The sequence below is a fragment of the Delphinus delphis genome, chromosome 18 (assembly GCF_949987515.2).
Source record: "Delphinus delphis chromosome 18, mDelDel1.2, whole genome shotgun sequence".
In the NCBI taxonomy this organism is placed as follows: domain Eukaryota; kingdom Metazoa; phylum Chordata; class Mammalia; order Artiodactyla; family Delphinidae; genus Delphinus; species Delphinus delphis.
The window spans coordinates 5,119,320-5,141,728 of NC_082700.1; the positions used below are offsets into that span (position 1 = coordinate 5,119,320).

At 44.0% G+C, this 22,409-nt stretch overlaps 3 protein-coding genes across 7 annotated transcripts in view; 2 read left to right on the top strand and 1 right to left on the bottom strand.

Annotated features, from left to right (window-relative positions):
• LNX2 (ligand of numb-protein X 2) overlaps window positions 1-22,409 on the bottom strand; it is a 306,755-nt gene that overhangs the window by 71,750 nt on the left and 212,596 nt on the right. For 2 of the 5 annotated variants that reach the window (XM_059995927.1, XM_059995925.1), the window contains exon 1: window positions 14,524-14,742. The exons of the other annotated variants lie outside the window; for them this stretch is intronic. The gene's annotated coding sequence lies outside the window, so the exon portion shown is untranslated. Of the gene's footprint in view, window positions 1-14,523; window positions 14,743-22,409 lie in introns of those variants that run through there. 5 annotated transcript variants of the gene reach the window in all.
• Window positions 16,050-22,409, top strand: part of LOC132413751 (protein POLR1D-like) — a 42,426-nt gene continuing 36,066 nt past the window's right edge. Inside the window, exon 1 of the mRNA XM_059995931.1 lies at window positions 16,050-16,180. Coding sequence (XP_059851914.1) covers window positions 16,155-16,180 — 26 coding nt within the window. The 5' untranslated portion in view covers window positions 16,050-16,154. The remainder of the gene's footprint in view (window positions 16,181-22,409) is intronic.
• On the top strand, window positions 16,057-17,649 carry POLR1D (RNA polymerase I and III subunit D). Its single transcript, XM_059995930.1, has 2 exons — window positions 16,057-16,180; window positions 17,082-17,649. The coding sequence occupies exons 1-2, from the start codon at window positions 16,155-16,157 to the stop codon at window positions 17,455-17,457; spliced, it is 402 nt and encodes a 133-aa protein (XP_059851913.1). The 5' UTR covers window positions 16,057-16,154; the 3' UTR covers window positions 17,458-17,649.

Genomic DNA, 22,409 nt, shown 5'->3' on the forward strand with positions numbered 1-22,409 from the left:
CAAACCCAAGATCATTTCTACCAAAACTCAGTCCCCCTCTAGTGAACGGGCTCACCAGCACTGGCCATGTAGGCATGGAAGCCAGACACTCAGAGGTCATCTGTGACACTGCCCTCTCCCTCACCTCCCACATCTGTCCATTACAAAGTCCTACCAATTTCACTCTGCATAATTTTGTTCTGACTTAACTCCCCAACTTTTATTTTTTACCACAATCCTCATTGACTTCACTTCTCCAATCCACAGATTTTCTATTACCTCCTTTAAAGTATAATGCGCTATTTTGACTCAAGACTTTTGCAAATATTCCACCTGCCTGGAATACACTTTTCCACTCTCCTCTCCTAAATAACTCTTTGTCTTTCAAAATGTGATTTCTTAAAAAAAAAAAAAAAATCTGTCTGGCACCCAAGACTCTGATAGGTCTCCTGCTATATGGTCTTATAACACCCTATACATTTCCCTCTTAGTACTTACCACAGTAATTATTTATTTGCATGATTATTTAATATGTCTTCCCCACTGGATTGGAAGCTCTGTGAGTCCTGGGCCTGTGTTCTGCTCAGCATTACCGTCTGTGCACTAAGCACACTGCTTAGCACATAGAGAACAATAAATAACATTTTTAAATGAATCATTAATTCTAAACCACTGATAAATTACCCAGTATATAGGAAGGAGAGAAAGAATTTAGGCTAAGTCTCTGACTCCAAGTCTTGAGCTCTCAAGCCCAATGTCACACTGCCTGCCTAGGTTGAGACAGGAGGGACTTGGTTGACAAAGAATAAAAAAGGGATCAAGGGTCTAGATCAGCACTGTCCAATGGAAATATAATGTGCAGCATATATAACTTAAAATTTCTAGGAACCACCTTAAGAGAAAGCAAAGAGGTGATATTCATTTTAATAATATATATTATTTAATCCAATATATCCAATATCACTGCGTAATTAATATTTTTAAAATTAATTAGGTGTATTACAGTCTTTTTCCATACTAAGTCTTTGAAATCCAGTGTGCATTTTATACTTACAGCACATCTCAATTAAGACTAGCCACACTTCAAATGCTCAAAAACCACATAAGGCTAGTGGCTATTACAATGGACAGCAGAGATACAGGTATTCATACCTACATGAGGATTAAAAGTATATCTGACAGAGTTAAGACAGTCCTTCCCTCAAAGAACTGACCATCTAATTAGCAGATAACCACTACATAGTGACATAAGAGTCATGGAAGCCTAACTGTAGAATCATTCAGTAAGAAAAGCAGCCCTGAAGCAAGGGTTATACATACTGGGTGATGCACACTAGGTGGGCGTCTCTCTGTAGGATGCTTCAAGCTCCTAGTAGAGTGACAGCCAGAGCTGTCACTCAAATGGCAGTTATTACAATGATTCATATTTGCAGTTCTACAATTCTGCACGTTTACATTTCACAACCAAAAGGAAGGCAGTGTACAGTGAAAATATTAAAGCCTTCTAGGGTGATAGTCTTAAATTACTAAAAACAATTTACTTTTTTCCCCTCTCCATCTAACATTGTATTCTAACTGAATTCAAGGAAAAGACTACCTTTCCCCCTCCCCTTTTTAGAATAAAATCGATGCGCTCAACACTTCTTAAAATGAAAAACACTCTAAGAGTGCCCACTACACACATTAATACTGTAAAGATACAACCTACAGAATTGATGAACACTGTAAAATGCACCAAGACATTTCAAATCAGCAAGCAGATTTGTTAAACAAGTAACTTTTAATTCAGCATAATTTTTACTATAATATTCCCTAATAACCAAGTTTAGCAAAATGTAGAATGTAACAAACAGCTATTCTTCCATGGTTGTACTATATTTGCCAGATCAAAGGAAATTAGAAAATGCTCCATTTTCTCTTAAGTCATCATAAAGATGACTAAATTTGTTTTTTTAAGATGACTAAATTTTTATTATGTTCAGCATTCCCTTTAAAAAAGGAATAAGCAAGAGGGTCATTTGTAGTTTAAAAAAAAGTTCAAATAATCTTTTTTTTTCTATAATCATATTCAACAGAGAAAACCTCTGCGTGGTAATATTTACATGTTCTTCAAGAGAAACAATTTTTTAAGGTAATATAAACCAGCAAACAAAAGACGACTAAGTTAAATTTCAAAAAGACTAGCAACTTAACACAAATTTTGAGCTAATTTAAATCAAAGCACAGAACTGTATGGTTTAAAAATATCTGTCTATACAGATACATACATGAGTGTATATGCACAAAGCATGCCTAGAAGGATATACAAAAGACTCCTAATGGTAGTCAACTCTGGAGCAGCTGGGTGGCTAGAAAAAAGGAGTGCAAGTCTCACTTTCATTAATTATCTATTTGTACAGACTGACTTTTATGTGCATGGGGGTATACCATAGTGGAAGCACATACAAAAGGAAATAAAATAGGAGGTAGAAATTCTAGCAGCCAAGCTTGGTTCTCACATACATGAAATTAAAAAGCTAAGCGAGGTCTTCCCTGGTGGCGCAGTGGCTGAGAGTCCGCCTGCCGATGCAGGGGACGCGGGTTCGTGCCCCGGTCCGGGAAGATCCCACATGCCGCAGAGCGGCTGGGCCCGTGGGCCATGGCCGCTGAGCCTGCGCGTCCGGAGCCTGTGCGCCGCGACAGGAGAGGCCACAGCGGCGAGAGGCCCGCGTACCGCACAAAAAAAAAAAAAAAAAAAAAAAGCTAAGCGAACAAACAAGATGTCCACATCAAAAATAAAAACAATTTTGTGGAGCACTAGAAATAAAGTAGTATGCCCAAGACAATGCTTTTTCTTCACTGCTTCATCTGTTCCAAAAATAATTAGGTAAAACACAAGCCTACATATTAAGATCATATTTATCTACAAAGTGACTTCATACCCTAAAAAAGGGAGAAATGCAGTTACTGCTGCATAATAAGAATCTTTTTTCAGGACATATAACATAGTTTTATACCTATTCTATTCATACTCTTTGAAATGTCCAGGGTTGGAACACTTTTCTAAGAATCAATTTAACATACAGCTGTAATAACACGAGCAGATACAGACAAATTTGTGTTTTCTTGTATATACTTTCATTACCGCTGCTCAAGGGAAATCTGCTATTGCATTCTGTTTCTAAAAATGCACTACAATGTCAACTGATGAGTCATGGGTCACACTCCAAATTCTTACGTACCAAAGAAAGCAGGATACAAAAGTCCTACACATCAATTGTAAAGACTGTCTAATCAGCTGAGTTACAAATCAAGAGCTCTTCATAAGGTGAGATAGATGATAGTTTTTTGAAAAGATGTGAGAAAATTTAAAATAAAACTGTAAGGATTGATAAAATCATTTTCCCTTGGTCCTTCTTCTAATAACTGGTAGGTCTTTGTTTTTCTTAATTCAGAACATATGAATAGTAAGTACTGTTGAGATACTGACAGGTACAAAGTCTCAGCTTCATGCAAAGCCAAATTATCTGAGAAATGATTTTCTGGATGCCTGGCTTCTCTTCCTTCCTTCCTACTTTTGCTATTTAGTCATTTCACTGAGTGAGAAATCTCCAGGAGAGGGTACGAAAGGGCAAGAAACAGAGATGGCACTATTTGTGTCTTTCTGGCAGTGTTAGCTAAAAGTTTTCCTGGTGAAGAAGGCAAGCTAATAGCTGAATCTGAGGACCAGCTGTAGATTTTAGTCATCGGTAAACAGATCACTGAGATCTGACCACATTGTCATTTTCTTCCTAGCGTTTGCCATTATCCTTCTCAATTATCTGCTCGCCTGCCCCCATCAGCATGTAAACTCCATAAGCACAGGGATCTCACTCGTCTTGTTCACTGAAGAGTCTCACCATCTAGAACAGTGCCTGGCGTATAACAGACATTCAATAAATATCCAGCGGGAGAAAAGACACATAATTATTACTTAGCTATCTCGGACCGGCACAATTGCAAAACTGTTGAAATTTCTTTTCTCTTGAGACTCCTCTTTACCTACAATTTATAATAATAATTTTTAACTTTTGCCTTGCCACAGAACTCTCTTATACTTTACCATTTAAGTATCATATTTGCATCAAAATATAGTAATTGTAATGAAACTGTAATCTGATTTATCTCAATTTCTGATTTTTTCAATTTTCTATTAAAAAATAGAAAGATATTCTTTAAGACGAAGATGTCACTTTAAAACTTTATTACTTTAAAACTGAATTAGAAATATTACTAAGAATATTAAGCTTTATCTCCCAGATAGATATCTTTCCATAAATCCTAGTATACTTTGAGAGCAATTTCTTTGTTTTTTATTAACAGAGCAATTTTGTTTTCAAAAGCTTCAAGTAACCAACAGAGTAATTCTTTATAGACAGTAAAGAATGCTGTACTATGCCTAAGCATTTTAAGAGCTACTTAATGGTCTACTTTGATTTCCTCCAGGACCAGGTTTGATTTACTGCCTGTGAATCCAAACTATAAATAAAGAAAATTAAGTCACATTGTCACAGTTAGAAAGACTAAAATCACACTGAGCAACTTTATAACATATAAACCTTTTATAAGAAAAAAGTTAGGGGACTTCCCTGGTGGCATAGTGGTTAAGAATCTGCCTGCCAATGCAGGGGACATGGGTTCGAGCCCTAGTCTGGGAAGATCCCACATGCCGTGGAGCAACTAAGCCCGTGTGCCACAACTACTGAGCCCACGTGCCACAACTACTGAAGCCCGCGCGCCTAGAGCCCGTGCTCCACAAAAACAGAAGCCACTACAATGAGAAGCCTGCGCACCACAATGAAGAGCTGCCCCCTCTCGCCACAAGAGATAGCCCGCGCACAGCAACAAAGACCCAACGCAGCCAAAAATAAAGGAACAAAAAAGTTAATTGAAAACTTTCAAAAGTTAGTTGAAAGCTGAGATTGTATCATCCTTCTGTATCCTACAAAATGGATTCATTAAAAAAAAAATTTAGTCCTTTGTGTAAATAGCTACCATACCATTAAAACTCACCATCCAGACTCACAGAATAAATCCTGAATGCTTTATTAATATACCTTCAAAGGTGGACAAATCATTCAAATATGCTGCAAATATGCTCCACACACCTGGAAAAAGAACAAGTCAGAGACCGAGAAAAATTACATCTATTTTTACCAAACTCTGAAATTAGTCTATTGAAGTATCAGTTAATGTATCTCATCTATAACAAAAGCACAGAGCCTAAAATTAGAGAAATTAATGAGATTGATAAATATTTCATATGAGATCTAATTGCTCTGGATATTTCTGAAATTTTACTAAATGGCCCTGACAGAACGGTCTTAAAAGGCAGACTACTGATTGCACACAGTACGTATTTAGTAGGAAAGACACAGGATGCAACCATATGCAGTCTGATACCTGGCTTCTCCCCAGTCACCTTATTTTTTAGCTTCAGCTAGCCCTAGATTACTGACTGTTTCCATACTGGTGTCTCACAACTATAAGAAACAAAAAGGGAAGAGAAATTCACACTAGAATATGCTACAGCTGACCCTTGAATAATGAGCGGGCTGGGGTGCCAATGCTCCCCCCACCGCTGCAGTTGAAAATCCGTTAAACTTTGAGGAGGGCCCTGGGTGTCTGTGGTTCCGTAACTGCAGGCCGAGTAGTACTGTAGCACTATTTATCGAAAAGGAAAATCCATATATAAGTGGGCACACAGAGTTCAAACCCCTGTTGTTCAAGGATCACCTGTAAGAAGCACCATTCGAGAACTGTGTCCTTAAGCAATGTCATCCATCCCCCCCAAACTAAAACTACTCCATGTATTTCAGAACTTTCCCTCTTATTTACATAAGGTCTCAGAAATATGTTCAAAATATTTTGTTTGGACCCTTACTTACACCATATCTAAAATTTGACTCAAATGCATTTAAGAAACGATAAAACTCCTAGAACGAAATATAGGGAGAAAGTTTCATGACATTGGATTTGGCAGAGATTTCCTGAATAGGAGACCAAAAGTACAGGCAACAAAAGCAAAAATAGACAAATGATGGGACTATATCAAACTCAAAAACTTCTGCACATCAAAGGACACAATGAAGTGAAAAGGCAACCTAAGGAATGGGAGAAAATAGCTGCAAATAATATATCTGATAAAGGGATAATATCCAGAATATATAAAGAATGCCTACAAATCAACAACAAAAATCAAATAACCCAGTTTAAAAATGGGCCAAAGACTTGAACAGAACCCAAAGATGATGTACAAGTGGTCAACAAGCATAATGAGAAGATGCTCAACATCACTCATCACCAGAGAAACACAAATCAAAACCACAATAAGATATCACTACATACCTGGTAAGATGGCTACTAACAAAAAAGAGGGAATAACAACGTTGGTGAGGATGCAGAGAAACCGGAACCCTTGAGTATTGTAAAATGGTGCAGCAGCTATGGAAAACAGTATAGGGGTTTTCTAAAGAAATTAAGAGTAGAACTACCACATGATCCAGCAATCCCACTTCTGGGATTGAAAGACCTGGGATCCAGAAGAATTCAAAGCAGACCTTCAAAGAGATATCTGCACACTCACATTCACTGCAGCACTATTCACAATAGCCAAGAGGGAGAAGCAACAACCCACATGTCCATCAACAGATGAATGGATAAACAAAATGTGTCATATACATACAGTGGAATATTCAACCTTTAAAAGGAAGAAAATCCTGTCACATACTACAGCATGGATGAATCGTGAGGTCATTATACTATACTAAGTGAAATAAGCCAGTCACAAAAAGACAAGTACTATATGGTTCTAACTACATGAGGTATCTAAAGTAACCAAATCCACATAAACAGAAAACAGAACGATGGTTCCCAGAGGCAAAGGGGAGGGGAAAATGGGGAGCTGTTGTTACGCGTACAGAGTTTTAGCTCTGCAAGATGAAAAAGTTCTGGAGATCTGTTATACAACGATGTGAATATACTTAATACTACTTAACTATGCACTTAGAAGTGGTTAAGATGGAAATTTTATGAGATATGTTTTTTACCACAATAAAAACTGAAGCAGTATAAAATATTTTTGTTAAATTATTATTATTTTGATAAGATTCCTTTTACTTTACCCACTGAAAATGTAGCATCTGCACTGAGATAGGCTACACGTGTAAAATACAGTTGAGCCTTAAACAACACAAGTTTGAACCGCGTGGGTCCGCTTATACACAGATTGTTTTCAATAGTAAGTACTATGGTACTACATGGTCTGCATTTGGTCGAATCACCAGATAGAGAGGAACTGTGGACAAGGAGGGCCGACTGTAAGTTATCTGTGGACTTTCAACTGCCTGGGAGGGTCAGTGCCCTTAATCCCCATGTTGTTCAAGCGTCAGTCGACTGTATAACCAGATTTCAAACACGTAATATGAAAAAAGTCAAATGTCTTGTTAATAATTTTGTATTGACTACCTATTAATACATTTTGAATATACTGCTTTCAATAAAATATTCAACTTTAAAATATTCTGTCATGCTTTAAGAACAGTAACTAGAGGGGCTGCGGGGTCAACGGAGATTTGTTTTATGAGTCTGGGACTGGAGCATACTTACAGGTGAAAAAGCCAGCAGGGAGACAGATTAAATACAGAAGGCAGTTAACTGATGAAGCTCTCCTAAGAGACTCTGAAGGATGGGATCAAGGGCACACGTGGAAAAATGAGCCTTTAACAAGACCTGAGACTTACCTAGACAAGCTGGGAAGGGGAGGGACAGAAATCTGCTAAATCAAATCAGATCCTCATGAACTGACCAGATTATCTGCAGGCTGTAGAAGTGGGGGATTGATAAAGAGTTTGTGAATGATGATGGTCTAGAATAATCCATAAGTGAGACAAGAACAAATCCTGATTAGGGCCAACAAGGGCCACATGACCGGCCCTGTCTACCTCCCAGGCCCCATCTCACACCACTCTTCCCCAGCTCTCTCCCACCCACCTCTTCACCCTCCTGCAAAGTGCAATCCCCACCTCTGACTGCTTCGCCTGAGAAGGGTTTACCTGTATGACATCTACTCAACCAGATACCTGTTTCAAAGACAACTTCCTCAGGGCGGGTTCAGCGACACCCAGCTCCCCAGAGACTAGGTTAGTTCCCTTTGTTATACCCCAGACAACACCCCGTGCCACTGCTACCCAACAGAAACAGAATGTGAACCACACGCACCATTTTAAATGTTCTAGTAGCCAAGTGAATTAACTATTTTTAATATTTTATTTAATCCAACATATCCAGGATATCACCATTTCAACATGTAATCCATATACAAAAATTATTGAGCTATTTTATCCTTTTTGATACTAAGTCTTCAAAATCTGGCGTGTAGTGACACAGCGCATCTCAATTCAGACCACGCACATTTCAAGAGCCGCAAGTGCAGGTGACTACAGCACAGCCCTACACTATTTCTTCAAAGCACTTGCCGTACTTTATAACTATAATGTGTGCTATTATGTGATGAATGTCTATCTCCTCTAGAATGTAAGCTCTATGAGGATACCTCTGCCTGCCGAATTCTTAGCTCAGCGTCAGAGCACTCAGTAGATGCCAAATAAACATAACTGACTGAGGGGAGTGAAGGGGACGGGTTGTTTGAGAGGTGATGCCCTGCACTGAGGGCCTGGCTTTCTAACAGCGCTGCCAAAGCAACTCAAGGAGCAGCAGTTAATCCAGCAGGGTCGTTATCTGGCAGGCACTGAACAAAAGCAAGTTCAAGAGAAGCAAGGTGCCAGTGAAAGCATATAGATTCCACAGATGTTAATACAACAGAGAACGGGAGGTGGGGTGGAATACAGGGATTGGCAAACCATCTCTGCCCAGAGGAAGGGCACCAAAAGAGCACTTGTGGGTGTGAGAGAGCTGGAAGGATAGGCTAGGAGGCTGCAGTCAGAGAACAGGTACATAAATGTAAGGTCTCTACTGTGGAAAACAGGGTGGAATGTCAAAATACAGTGGAAGTGAAGGCCACGGAGTTGGGGAGCCAGGTATTAGAAGTCAGAGGTATTCGTCAACCTGCTTTGAATTGATGTGAGGCGGCCACAGTGGGCGGCAGCTTGAAGCAGGATCTCAGTTCCCAGAGCGGGACTCAAACCCAGACCTGGGCAGTGAAAGCGCCAAATCCTAACCACTCGACCACCAGGCACTAGTGGCTAGAAGCAGGGCCCTGGCTCTTGTCTCCTTTGTAAAAAGAATTTTAGCAAAGAGACAGAAAATAGTGAAACAGGTGTTTACTAGAAAAGCAGACACATGGGCAGGCTCAGAGAAAGAGTCACATGCTTTGGGGGTGGCTTAAATTGCTTATATAGGGGCAGTTTTCCAGGTCTTTGTTTTCCTCTGGCCAATCATCTTGCTTCCATCCCATACTTGGTCTGACTCAGGCCCTCCCCTGTATGCTCTTGTATCTTTTAGCCAAGATGGATTCCAGTGTGAGGGTCTCTGGGAGGTTGGCAGGACAGATTATGGGCTACTGTCCCCTCCCCTGAGGACCCCTTCTGTGCAAGTGCAGTGTGGGAGGTCGCCTTGACCCCAAGAATGAGAAATATGTGGCCTCCTGACCTAAGCAGGGCTTAGTCCCTCTTTGCTCCTGCCATTACCGTTATCTCGAAGGGTCCACAGGAGACAAAGTCCAGTCGCTTACCCTGTTCCGTTATTATCTTTGTCTCAAAGAGTCAACAGGAGACTAGTCGTAAATGTCTAACCTGGGGCCCATCTACCTCTTGCCTCGGAATGATTAACTCCACGACTGAATGTCTTTTAAGATTTTAAGTTCTCCAAGGGCAGAGAATCTTTTGTGTCCCTCACAGCCAGCCCAGTGTTGATCACATCACGTATGCTGCTTGCTGAATACAATTAAATTGAAAGTCAAACTGCAAACATTAAAATCATGTGGAAGAAAAGTGGAAATAGTCACAATAAAACAATGAAAAAAGATATAAGCGAAGGACTCCAATTTACTGGTTCAATAACTATGTAGTTTAACTGAACAGGATTAAGAACTCTGATGAAGGATTAATTTTTAATACTGGTAGCCAAAATCCCAACTTTGGGGGGTGAGTGGGGGAAGGGGTATAAATACATACCAGACTCACTTTATTTTTACCTATAAAACAAAGTAATAACCAACAGAGCCTTTGGAAGCTTTACTAAAGCCAAGTACACCTTGTTTTAATAACATATATATCCTCATAACTTGGTTATGAACATTTTTTACAATGGCCCCCATTATACACTTTAGGGCAATTTGTTATTTAAAAGAACTCTAAGATTACTCTTTCAATAGAGAAAAAATTAAACCATCATTTGTTTACATAAAAGTGGTATGCTTTTTAAGTGGACACATGATAGTTTATAATATACTCATCTATATAAAGCAGCACAGAAACACACGATATATGTAATTCCTACAGTATACCTATATATATACATAGTACGTAAAGTTTTATTTGCCTATTCCTATTTTCCACACTTGTTTCTATTTCTCATTTCTCCTTCCCAGTCCAATTCGGAGAAAAAAAAAATTTCCCCTACATAATTTCTCCACCGAGGGATCCTGATTATCTGAAGTAATAGTATTAAATCTCGAGGCTGGGAAGATAGAGGCATAAACTATGCTCGACCCTCTCTGCCCACGCCACTTCTTCTATTCCTATCTTTTCAGCTTTTCTTATCAATCTCTTATCTGCTCTGGAGTTTTGCTAATAAGAGGACAAAGTTATGACACAGCTATCATCAGTTTAACTCTGAACAAAGCAATATCCCTACAGAAGTCTGTTCCTCCCTACTACACCCCACAACTTTCACAGTAAAGGGGGGAAAAGGAGGGAATCATGCAAATAACTATAGCAGCTGGCATTAAAATCACTGAATCTTAATAGTTATAAATTCTGTTACAGTTCCGGTATCTTCCTACAAGAACATAAAATACTTTAAGCTTCTTTGCTGGTTCAAATCCCTTTTTTGTTTTCCCTCTGACCAGTGATTGCTCCAAAGATTTCAATAAGTCTGTGGGCCCAGACAGATCAAAGCCAATGGATCCAATTCATTTATTCATGCATACATTAATATTTATGGTTCTAGTACTTGGGGACTCTCCTTCGGTGAGCAAATCAGGATCCCTGCTCTTAAGAAGCACACATTCTGAAGGACAGAGCCTACAATACCTGCCTCTTTAAAAACATACTAACTAGATGCATTTATCACCAGAACGTATATCATGAACATTTGCTTCTTAAAAAACTCCTCTTAACAACTTCTCATCAGTTAATACACAAAATAGCCATTCCTTCTATCCAACCAACCAAACAACTTACATAATCACAGATTTTTCTACTCTTTTGTACTTTCTGAGGAAAAGAGACATGACAGGAAAGCTAAAGGGGATTTATTTTGTAAATCTCCCAGGCCCCTTAACAGGGTCATTTTAGGCCTGGCTAAGTCTTCTACAACTATAATTTTACATGAAGATATACACAGATATACATAACATATTTATATATACAAATATATATATTTTAGAACCAACATTACTTCCTAAGTAAACCTATGAAATGAGAACTTTGATTCTTCTAGAAACCTTGGATTTTGCATAGGAAGGTGGGCCTAGAGTGAACTTTAGCCCCATAAACAGGAAGAGTTAAATGGCTCTGCATAACAAAATTAAAAAGTACTTGGATTTTGGGGGCGTGATCAGCAAGGAGAAGAGGAGGGGGAGAAGGGCATAGAGCCAACCTGGTTATAGGAGCCTGGAGTTCCCCTGTGATGGTGGCCACAATGCATTTTAAGGCTAGAGATGCCCAATATCCGACACCAACACTCCTGGCACTGCCATATGTAAACCTCTTCTCTGTCCCCCTTCCCCCAAATCTTCCATAAAGCTGACCACACCCACACGGCTTTATGTGAACTCTTGTTTTTCTTTTCCATTCTTTCCTAGCTCCTGCCAGACACATCCATCCAACAACTGCATCACAGACTTCTCAGTCACCCATGAGCACCTCAATGGGTTGGTCCAAAACTATCTTCCTTTCCCTATTCCTACCACCAATTGTTTTTAACTCTTCCTTCTCGTAACTTCCAGCATTCCGCTGGCTCGTTGATGTTATCACCACGACAGGAACAACTAATATTTATTAAGCACGTGTAATGTGCTAGGTACTCGCCAAGGGCATTACACGCGTAATTTCATTTGATCCTCAACCCTACTAGACAAGTACATCGTTTTCTAAATGTCAGGGAACCAAAGTTAGGATAGTAATTCTAAGGGTAAGTGATGGAATTCAATCCCTGTTCACAGCCACCTTAACCAGTATACTCCAATGCCCTCAAGTCAAAAAACCTAGGAATCACCCCTCTCTCATTAATCATATGCAGTCACTTACCTAATCCAACCAATCACACCTCCCAAGGGCCGCACCATCTCTACTTCCACTGCCCTCACGCAGAATAACAACGAGCATCTACCAAGTTCTTCCTATGCGCCAAGCACTATTCTAAGTAGCATACATGTTTTTCAAGTTTTATCCCCCAAACCCTACGAGACGAAGAACCTAAGGAAGAAAGAGGTTACATAATGAGCGACAGAGCCAGATTCAAACCCAGATAACGTGAATCGAAAAGTGCTGAGCACTTAAACCCTACAGTATAACAGCTCCTGCTCCGTCTCCCTACTTCCCATCTGGACCCTCACCATCCTCCAGACTGCCACAGTTATCCTTCTGGAATGCACATGTTATCATGACATTCTCCTACTTAAAATTAGCAGCTCTGTATTCACTGACTGGATAAAGCCCAAATTTCTTAATGCGGCATACAAAATCCTTCATGTTTCTGTTCAAGTCAGTTCAATAAATATTTGGGTGCCCCCTGTAAGCAAGGCAAAGTGCTAAGTGCTCGGAAATGAATAATACACCAGGCCCTGGCCACGACTCCAACCCCAGACACTGTGTGCTTCAGCCAGAGGAACCATATGCAGCTCTCATAAAGCAACACCGTGCACGCCAGCCCCTTTGCCTAGAATGACAATCTCTCAGCAATTGGAAGTGCCTGTGTGAGGTCTTCCTTAACAAGCTCCAGGCAGAAATGCTCCCACATTTAAGTTCCCACAGCACCTGTTCAAATTGCTTTCAGGTAGCTGGTACACCATGAGCCAGTTCAGGGCAAGAGCTGACCTCTGCCATCCACGCCCGGCACACAGAAGACACCCATTTGCTAAATGAATAAATAATGAAAGCTGTATAACCCGATGAGAAAAAGAGAGGAACAAGTTACAGAATTATGACTGCTAACACACAGGTGGGACAAATTAAAAGCAGTGTTACTCTACTTCGGTTCCGAGTTGGCCTACATTTTACCCCTATGGGAAAACTCATGTGTGGGACTTGGACAAGCTAAAAAGGCAAAACTTTTGTTATTCGTGGCTCAAGAAAGCTCTGACAGGCCAAAAAGGATACAAGATCAAAGTCCATTTTCTAAAGGGGTGTGGAGATGGGAATCAAATCTATCCAAGGAAATAAAATTGACCTACTGAGATCAACTTTATCAGTGCTGCGTCACAGTACAAGCAAGAAAAAAAGTAAATAAATAAAAATCAAAATCTGTCCTGGGACGAAAGCCAATCTACAGATAAGTACCACTACTGCAAGAATGTGAAATTCTTAAAGTGAAGACAGTTCCAGTCAACCGGAGCTCACAACTGTTTCCTCCTCCTGAACCGCCGCTGCTTTTCATTCAATTTCGTTTCTGTGATTTAAAAAGAAAACAGCTACACAGTTAAGGCCACGCATGAGTGTACTGTAGCTCCTGGCAGATACGAACGTCCTAATTCATAACCTTAAATGTACACAGAAACATCAGAAGAAACACTACATCTAAGTGGAAAGTCCTTCGTCTAAAACAGGGCATGAAGCTCTGAAAAGCGAGTGATGTCTTTCCTGAATGGTGCTCTGGGTGCGACTGCTTCCAAATCAAGATCCGAATTTTGAAATTCCTCCCTCGAAGACGTCAAATCTCTCTCCCACCCTCTCCAGTCTAAAGGGAAGGGTGAGAATTCACAGGCAACAGGCTGGGACCGAGGGTATGATCTCTCCCCACTCCTTTGCAGGGAACAAGACCGAGATAAGGCAGCTGGCGGCACTCTCATTCACGGCAACATACACGCAAGGAACAGAAAACTCATCCCCACCTCTCCCCTCCCTAAAATTGGAGCAAGCGACGCAAAGACCAGCGAGACGGTGGCCGGAACCACCAAACGGTAACAACGGCGGGCACCCGGCGCCGGCAGCCCGCGCCCTCCTCCCCGGACCAGCGCGGCGGCCCCACACCGGTCCGCGTCCCCGCAGCCCGGCCGGGCGAGGAGAGCGCGGAAGACGCCGCGGCGCCGCTCCGGCCGCCCCACACCCCACGCCGCCCGCACCTGAAGCGCAGCCGGACCCGCGAGCCGGCGCAGAGCGAGGCGGGCAGGGCAAAGTTACTCACCGGGGGAGCGCGCCTGCCCGGGCACGCCCGGCTCCCGGCGCCGCAGCCCAGCGTCTGCTCCGCTTCCGCGGCCCGCTGAAGGAGCGCGGGGCCGGCCGGCCTCCGCTCCGCCGGGAATCGCCGCCGCCGCCGCGGATTTCCTGGCAAGAAGCAAACTCTGGCCAAGACTTCACTTCTCAACCGCCCCTGCTGCCTTCCCGCGGGCGAACGCCAGGGCCGAGCCGCGCAACCCGACACGCACCCAAGCCAATCGGCGACAGCACAGGGCGGGACGGGGCGGGCCAGAGGGAGGCTCCGCCTATCCTAGAGCTCGGGGGGCGGGCCAGGCCTGGGCCGTCACTAGGAGTTAGAGTGAGCCCGCACCGCCCCTCGCCGCCCGCCCTCCCCCACCCCTCGGCTGTACACGCAGCCCGCCTGATTTGCCCGCGCTCGGGAAGTGCCTCTTGCGCTCACCGCCGACGGCGGGAGGAGAGGGGAACAGCTGGGGGAGGTGGTGAACATCTAGGGGATCGGGGGTGGGGTGAGGAGAAGAGGTGGCGCAGGAAGACAGAACTGTGGGCGTGTCGGGTGGGAGGACTGCGGGGGTCGGAGGTAGGGACCGGGGCTGTCCGGGGTGATGGGGGCGAGGGGAGCAGGACCACCAGGAGGGGAGAGGGTTATTGGCGAAGAAGAACACCTGAGGGGACCGAGAGCGGAGAGGTACGAAGGGAGAAGGAGGGCGGAGAGCGAGTCTGGGTGGTGAAAGGTTGCCGAGGCGGGGGCAGGGGCACCTGAGAACAAAGGTGAGCAGGAGGTTCCGCAGGTGAGGAGGCTTATGAGGCCAAAAGGGTAAAGGGAAAAGGACGTCCGAAGCGAGGCAGGACATACTCCAGGGGTAGAAAGAGATCCTAGAAGAGAAAAGATGGGGAGTGGGGACAGTTTCCTTCCAAACTCTCACTCCTCCCCTCCCCCCAAAGATAAAAAACAAACGCTTGTCCTTTGACCCAGTTGAGCTGTGCAGCTGCAAGATCCCAGATGAGACAAATACCGTGTTACACCCATGCTATTCTGTGGTGAAATTCTTCAAAGTGTGTTGCTCAACTATAGTGTAAGTCTGTCGTGCCATGAACGCCCCCGTCCCCGGGAGGCGAGGTCCTTCCTGGGATTAATCCCGTCACCCACCGAGCCAGCAGCAAGTCAGAAAGAGGCCCGATCCTGGCACCGAGAAGGAAGGTGATCTGAGGGCGGCAAGGCCCCGCCCCCTTCGCCATCACCTGGAGGGAAGGTGCCAAGGGCTGAGCTCCGGCGCCCACTGGCCGGTCTCGGCCTCGGGGCGGGGCAGGAGCCCGACCGCACCAGTCTCCCGACTAGCTCTGCGGGCCGACTCGCTCGGGAGCGCAGGTGAACCGCTGAGGCCTGGCCGCCGCCCTCCGCGCGCCGGGGGCGGGGCCCGTGGGCGAGGCTCCGAGGCGGAGCCTCCACGCCCCGCCCAGTGGCCGGGCCCTGCCGCGCCGCTGCGGCTCCTCCTTCCTCCTTCCGTCCGCGCTCCTCCCGTCAGTCCTTCCTTCCTGCGGCGCCTGCTCGCTTCGAGGTATGGGGCAGCGCCTCCGGCCCGTCAGCACCACCTGAGGATCCCGGAAGTCGCCCCCGCCATGGAAGACGACCAGGAGCTGGAGAGGTAACGGCCGAGGAAGGGGACGGGAGGAGCTGGCCGCGCCCTGCGCCGGGAGCCCGCGGCCGACCGGGGCCTTAGCCTCCGCGGCCCGGCCTGGCAGCGAGGGCCTGGCTGGGAGAACAGTCGAGGAGGGAGCAGTGGGCGCCAGGGCGGGGAGAGGGGCCCCGATCGGGAAGGGAGGGGGGGACACCTGGGTTGCTTGAGTGGAGACTCTCAGTACACTCGATATCAAGGAGGGAACACGAGTTGTGAGACCAGAGTTAAGCTCCCTAACTGCCCACCCCCATTTGGAACAGGAAGAGCAAATAAAGCTAACGTGCACCAGGCCACTGTTCCCCGAGCGATGGGGGTGGTGTGTTGGTCGGGCCCAAGTCCCTCCTCTGTGCCGAGCGCTAATTGATCCACTCTGTGCGCTGAGCGCTTTCTCCCTCCTGCTTGGTGCTCTTCTCAGACTTTCCATTCTAATTTCCTTACCTCCTGCAAACGGAAGCCCTAGTTGGCCCTGCACGTTGATGATCTTTAGTTTCTATTTTTATTATAATCTGCGCTTTTCCACGCCTTTCAACTTCCTTCTCATCCTTTAGCAAGGCCCACCCTATTCTAATCCTATTTCTTTCTTGTGAGCCTACCAAAAGAAAATTTTAGCAAACTTTTTTGTTTTAAGAACACTCCCCTTGTGGCCATGTGGACGGCCAAATGGAAGAGGGAGAAATTGGTGGCAATAAATTATTGACTGCTAGAATACGTGGAGGCAGGAAGATAATAAGGGCTAATACTAATCGTTCTGTGTAATTGGAGTGCACTAGAGTAATAACGTGTTGCAATTGTGATATAGTAGATGAAAAAAGCTAGTTACAAAACCGTATTCAGTGTGATCTCATTTTTATAAAAAATATGTGTGTAGAAAAATATCTGGATTGAAGACCCCAATGGCTGAAGGCGAGAGGAAGACAGCCCTGGAAATGGTCCAGGCGGCTGGGACAGATAGACACTGTGTGACATTTGTATTGCACGAGGAGGACCATACCCTAGGAAATTCTCTTCGTTACATGATCATGAAGAACCCGGAAGTGGAGTTTTGTGGTTATACTACAACCCATCCTTCAGAGAGCAAAATTAATTTGCGCATACAGACTCGAGGTGCCCTTCCAGCTGTTGAGCCCTTTCAGAGAGGCCTGACTGAGCTCATGAATGTCTGCCAGCATGTGCTTGACAAGTTTGAGGCCAGCATAAAGGAATATAAGGATCAAAAAGCCAGCAGAAATGAAGCCACATTCTAGTCCCTTATGCACTATACAGGGAGGACTGACCACTAGGATATTCTATTCGTGCTCTTGCAAAACCCAGAAGTAAACGTTTGTTATTACATGATCTGTCCTGCAGAGAGGCCTGCTTCTAGCTCTTAACCCATTTCAGCTGTTGGAGTCCCTGCAAGAAACTGTATTCTTCTAATAAATTCCCTCTTTTATTTAAACTGATTTGAGTGGTTCTTGTTCCTTTGTCCTCGAGGTTGACTATTTTAGGTTTTTGTGGGGTTTTTTTTTCTTTTAATTGAACCAACATTGAAAGTGAGGAAACTATGAGATAATCAGAGGCCTAGACAAGGACTTTTTTTTTTTTTTTGTGGTACGTGGGCCTCTCACTGTTGCTCAGTGGCCATGGCTCACGGGCCCAGCCGCTCTGCAGCATGTGGGATCTTCCCGGACCGGGGCACGAACCCACGTCCCCTGCATCGGCAGGTGGACTCTCAACCACTGCACCACCAGGGATGCCCTAGACAAGGACTTTGATCAAGGGAATTGAAAGGAATGTGTATGCACACCTGTGATTGGGGGCGAGGGAGAGATGCAATAGAGCATGAGCCCAGATAGGCTGTGGATAGTCTAGACAAGAAAGGTGGGAGTGAAGGGAGGACTTGGCCTCTTCCTAGATGTTTTTAGTAATTCATGAGACAACTGCATCCTTTGCTATGATTGGTAGATTGGGCAAGGGTGGGAAATAATCGGAAAGAATTGTGAGAATTCTGGTTTCACGTGAGAATGTTAGGTGGTATCAGGCTCCATCTTTATGGTAGCATTTATAAGACAGATACCAGTTCAGTGCTCTAATTTCAGGATGCTAATATATTAAAGGAGAAAACTGGGATGACCAGATAATATTTTCAGTCCTTGGGTAGGTATCTCAGTATAGCCCAGGGTTACATTAAAAGGAACAGTATTTGAGAGAAAGTAAGGACAGGGAAGAGGAAACTTGCATGTGGGGAAAATGATTTTTTTGGAAAACCTAAAATATTCCTAAATCACACTTAACAGCTGCCCTATTTACCTCTTCAGCCTTGTGTCTCATACCTGTCCTACCCCCACTTGACTCTTAATTCACCCTAAATATCTGTCAACCTTTGAACCTGAGCACCCCACCCCCCAGTACTCTGAGAGGGGAATCTGCTTTAGGTATGGAAGCAGAGAGGACCTTCCAGAGATTACAGGAAGAGAAGGAGCTGGCTGTGCAAAAAGAAAAAGCACTCTGGGGGAATAGCACTTGCAAAAGTCCTGAAGCAGAACACTGGTGGTTTGAGGAAATAAAGGTCTTGAAAGATGTGCATATCTGTAGCAGGGCCAGCAAGGAGGAGAAGGGCCTACGATAGACTCCACGGGCAGAGCTCTGGTGTGGGAAGGACTTTGGGAAGTACAATGGGAAGACATCTGAATAACTGATCACAGCGTGTTGTAATGGATTGTAGAGAGGCCAGGGTAGAAGCAGATAAACTGTAAGAGCTGAAGTGGCCTGGAAGGGCCATAAGCTAGTGATGGAGAAAAGATTGTGGATTTGAGATACGTTTGAGAGCCAAACTGGCACAGAATTGGTAGACCTCAGGAATTGGATGTGGAAGGTGAGGAAAGAGAAGGGTGACTCCTATCGAGGTATGGGGCGAAATTACTGACACGGGAAGCCTGGTGGGGGGTTGGGGGGATTGATTGGGAGGTAGAGAAGGTGACTGAAATCCAAAGTTCCCTGTTGAATGAGGTAATCTGTAGACAGGAGTTGGAGGCCATGAAAGAGATTTAAATGGAGATAAACTTCGTGAGTTCTTGCCATAAAGATGAGGTAAATCCGTAGAAACTGGAATGTGATTAAGAAGAGGGCTTGGGACTTTTCCCTGGTGGTCCAGTAGTTCAGACTGCACTTCCACTGCAGGGGACAAGGGTTGGATCCCTGATCGGGGAACTAAGATCCCACATGCCGTGTGGCAAGGCCAAAGAATTTTAAAAAAATTTTTAAATAAATAAGAGGGGCCAAGCCAAGCCTTGAATAAGCTCAGTATTTAAAGGTTGGGCAAAAGAGCAACCAATGACGTGGTGGGAAAGTCTGCAGACAGTCGAGCTGTGGAAGCCAAGACTTTCAAAGAGGGGAGAATGATGCATGAGTCACATGAGGACAGAAAAATATGGGTTGGAATTAACGGGGAGGTTGATGGGCAGCTGGCAGCCTTAGTTTAGGGCCTAAAAAGGCTAAGCATTAACACTCGTACAAGAAGAATGGCTTAGTTTGGGTTTTCCAATAATGAAAATATACTGTAGGACGTCGGAGACTAAATTAAGTGGGAGGAGGAATGGATGGGGAAAGATCAAAGTTACGGGGCAGGGACAGGGAGTATTTTCCCAGGGTAATAGTAAGAGAAAGCCAATGTCAGTGTGAGGACATTAGCACTTGCAGATGTAAGGAAGTCCTAAAGGCATAGTGGTAAACAATCAAACACTTGTTTGCCTCTTCTACAATTCTGCCTATGAGTAGTTCGGTGGTGATAGGAAACAGGATTATTTAAATGAAGTTCAATGCCTATGAACCAAGACCTGTCAGGAGATGAAAGCCAAGTTTAATTAGTGGACATAACAGCGTGGAATGGTGATAGTAGACTGGAGTTATCAATAACAGTACACCCACTGGTGGAGATGCACCCACTGGTGGCCACCTGCCACATCTCATGGCTTCATTGCTCCTAGAAGGATTTATTGTCACTGATGATGTGGCATGCAGTCTTGAACCTGTTTAGGGTAGCCGTAAACTCAGGAACATACAAAACACCTTGACAAGGCAGACGTGTGAAAGGAAGAAACAGGGCAGGGCAGGCAGGATAACCATGAGTCACTGTGGTGTGGGAGGAATCTTTGCAAAAAGTCTGCAGGAACCTAAGGGAAGGCAGAACTGGTCGATGAAAAAGTGAGGGAGATAGATAAGAATCATACATTTATTTATATAAACTGAAAAAAACTTGATCAGTGTCTGATTTGCTAACAGCATTTCACTCTAAATAAAATATCAATGGTTCAAGCTCAGAAATTCTGTTCAGCTATAAAGTGCTGTGCCTTTTAAAGGGCCAGTTATTAAATAAAATGATTTTATATGTCAAAGGCTTTTAATATATAATCATTTGAGTACTTGCCTAGCACTTTCCATTTTCAAAGCACTTTACAAACTATTTATAAATTGCATATAGCTGTGACATCTAAGTGTTCTAATTAGTTGTTATAATGCATAGGGGTCTACAAAATCTCTGTGGAGATGAAAAGGTGTCTACATAGAAAGTGGGCCTATCAGTGTCATTCTGAACCGAAGAGTGTCTTGCATTTCCGGAAATAAGAAAGCACACCAAATTCTACGGCCCACCATTCCCCACCCTTCTTTTTTCCCTTAAACATGTTATTAAGACTATAGGTAGACAAAGGTCATCTTTTCCGGTTAGGAAAATTCAGAGTCAGAGACAGTCTTTGTACTATCCTTCAAACTGGGCTTCTAGGCAATTTGCCCAGATCCACCGGTCTGCTTTCAGGTACTTATTAAGACCCCAAATCCAGCCCTTTTGTGCTCAAATTCTTAACATTGGTTTTTCTTTTGCCATTTGAAAATTTATAAATTACAGTTACTGTATGGTCTGTATTATTTTTTCATAATGAAATTCCTTCCAAATCTAGATTTTTGGATCTCTGTACAGCACATATGTACCTAGTAGTGGTAACAGTCCTGAGAAATGGTGGACATAAGAGAATATGAGTCTGTCCTAAAAAGCCCTCTGCTTTTGGAGAGGGCAGACAAGAGCTGTACACATGAAAAAGGTATCAGATTGCATTTACGACCAAGTGCCCTGATGTGCAGTGTAGGGTATTATCTGCTGAACACAGAATGGAATTGGCGAGGGACACTCTTGTAGCAAAGATTGTTTCATGCGCACCCACTCTGCCAGCCACTGTCCTGGGCTCTGGAGAGAGAAAACCATCGGGCAGCCTGCCTTCCAGTAATTCATGGAGTACTGAAGTAGGCAAACTTATAAGAGAAATAGTGTTCCAGGATAAATGGTTTCCTTTTTCCCGGTGTAAAGAAGCCATTCGAGATTCTCGAGCTAGGGAATGCCATAAAGGTTTCGCTTTTTTGTCCTACACCTGTGCAGAATGAATGAGTGGAATGAAATGTCGGAAGATAGCTGGGAGTTAGGGGGCATTTGTAACAGTCCAGGTGTAATGTAAGGGGGCACAGTTGTAGGCGTGGAGGTAAAAGGATGGATACTAGAAACCTGCTGGAAAAAACTTGGAGGCAGATTCTCTGTAGGGGTACAGGTGAGAGAGGTGGAGCAGGACCCCACATCCATGCCTTTCACAGCCCTTTGTTTTCCTACCACTCCCTTGCAACCAAAACCCGTAAGGCAGGATTTACCATCTCCTCTCCTAAACCTGTCCTTGATAATAGGAGTCCACCCTTACCACCTTCCCCTACCTGGTGAGAATTCACATCTTTCACAAGGTCGAGACTCCAGGGCTACAGATGTGGAAAGTGGGGGTGGGGAGAGGACATGGGGCAGTGAGCTGACCGGCCCTTGCTGCCCTCTGCCTGCACCAAGTGGCTCTCAAAGGGAGCATCGAATTCATTCATTCGTTTGTTCGGCAAAATCACTGAGCACACGCTACATGCAGGCACGGTTTAGGTATTAGGGGGACAGCAGGGAACAAGTTGCCCCACGTGCAGTCTATTTTCTAACAGCAGAAGTAGGAAACAAGTGTATAAATATCAGAAGTAGAAAACAAACAAGTGTATAAATATATAATGTAATTAAGGTAGTGATGTAAACAGGAAGTAAAAGAATCATGGGGTTTGAGAAGGCACGGAGAGTTTGATTAGTTGAGGAGGGCTTTTCTGAGGAGGTGACATGTGAGCAGAGAAAAGAGAGAGACCAAGGAAAAAT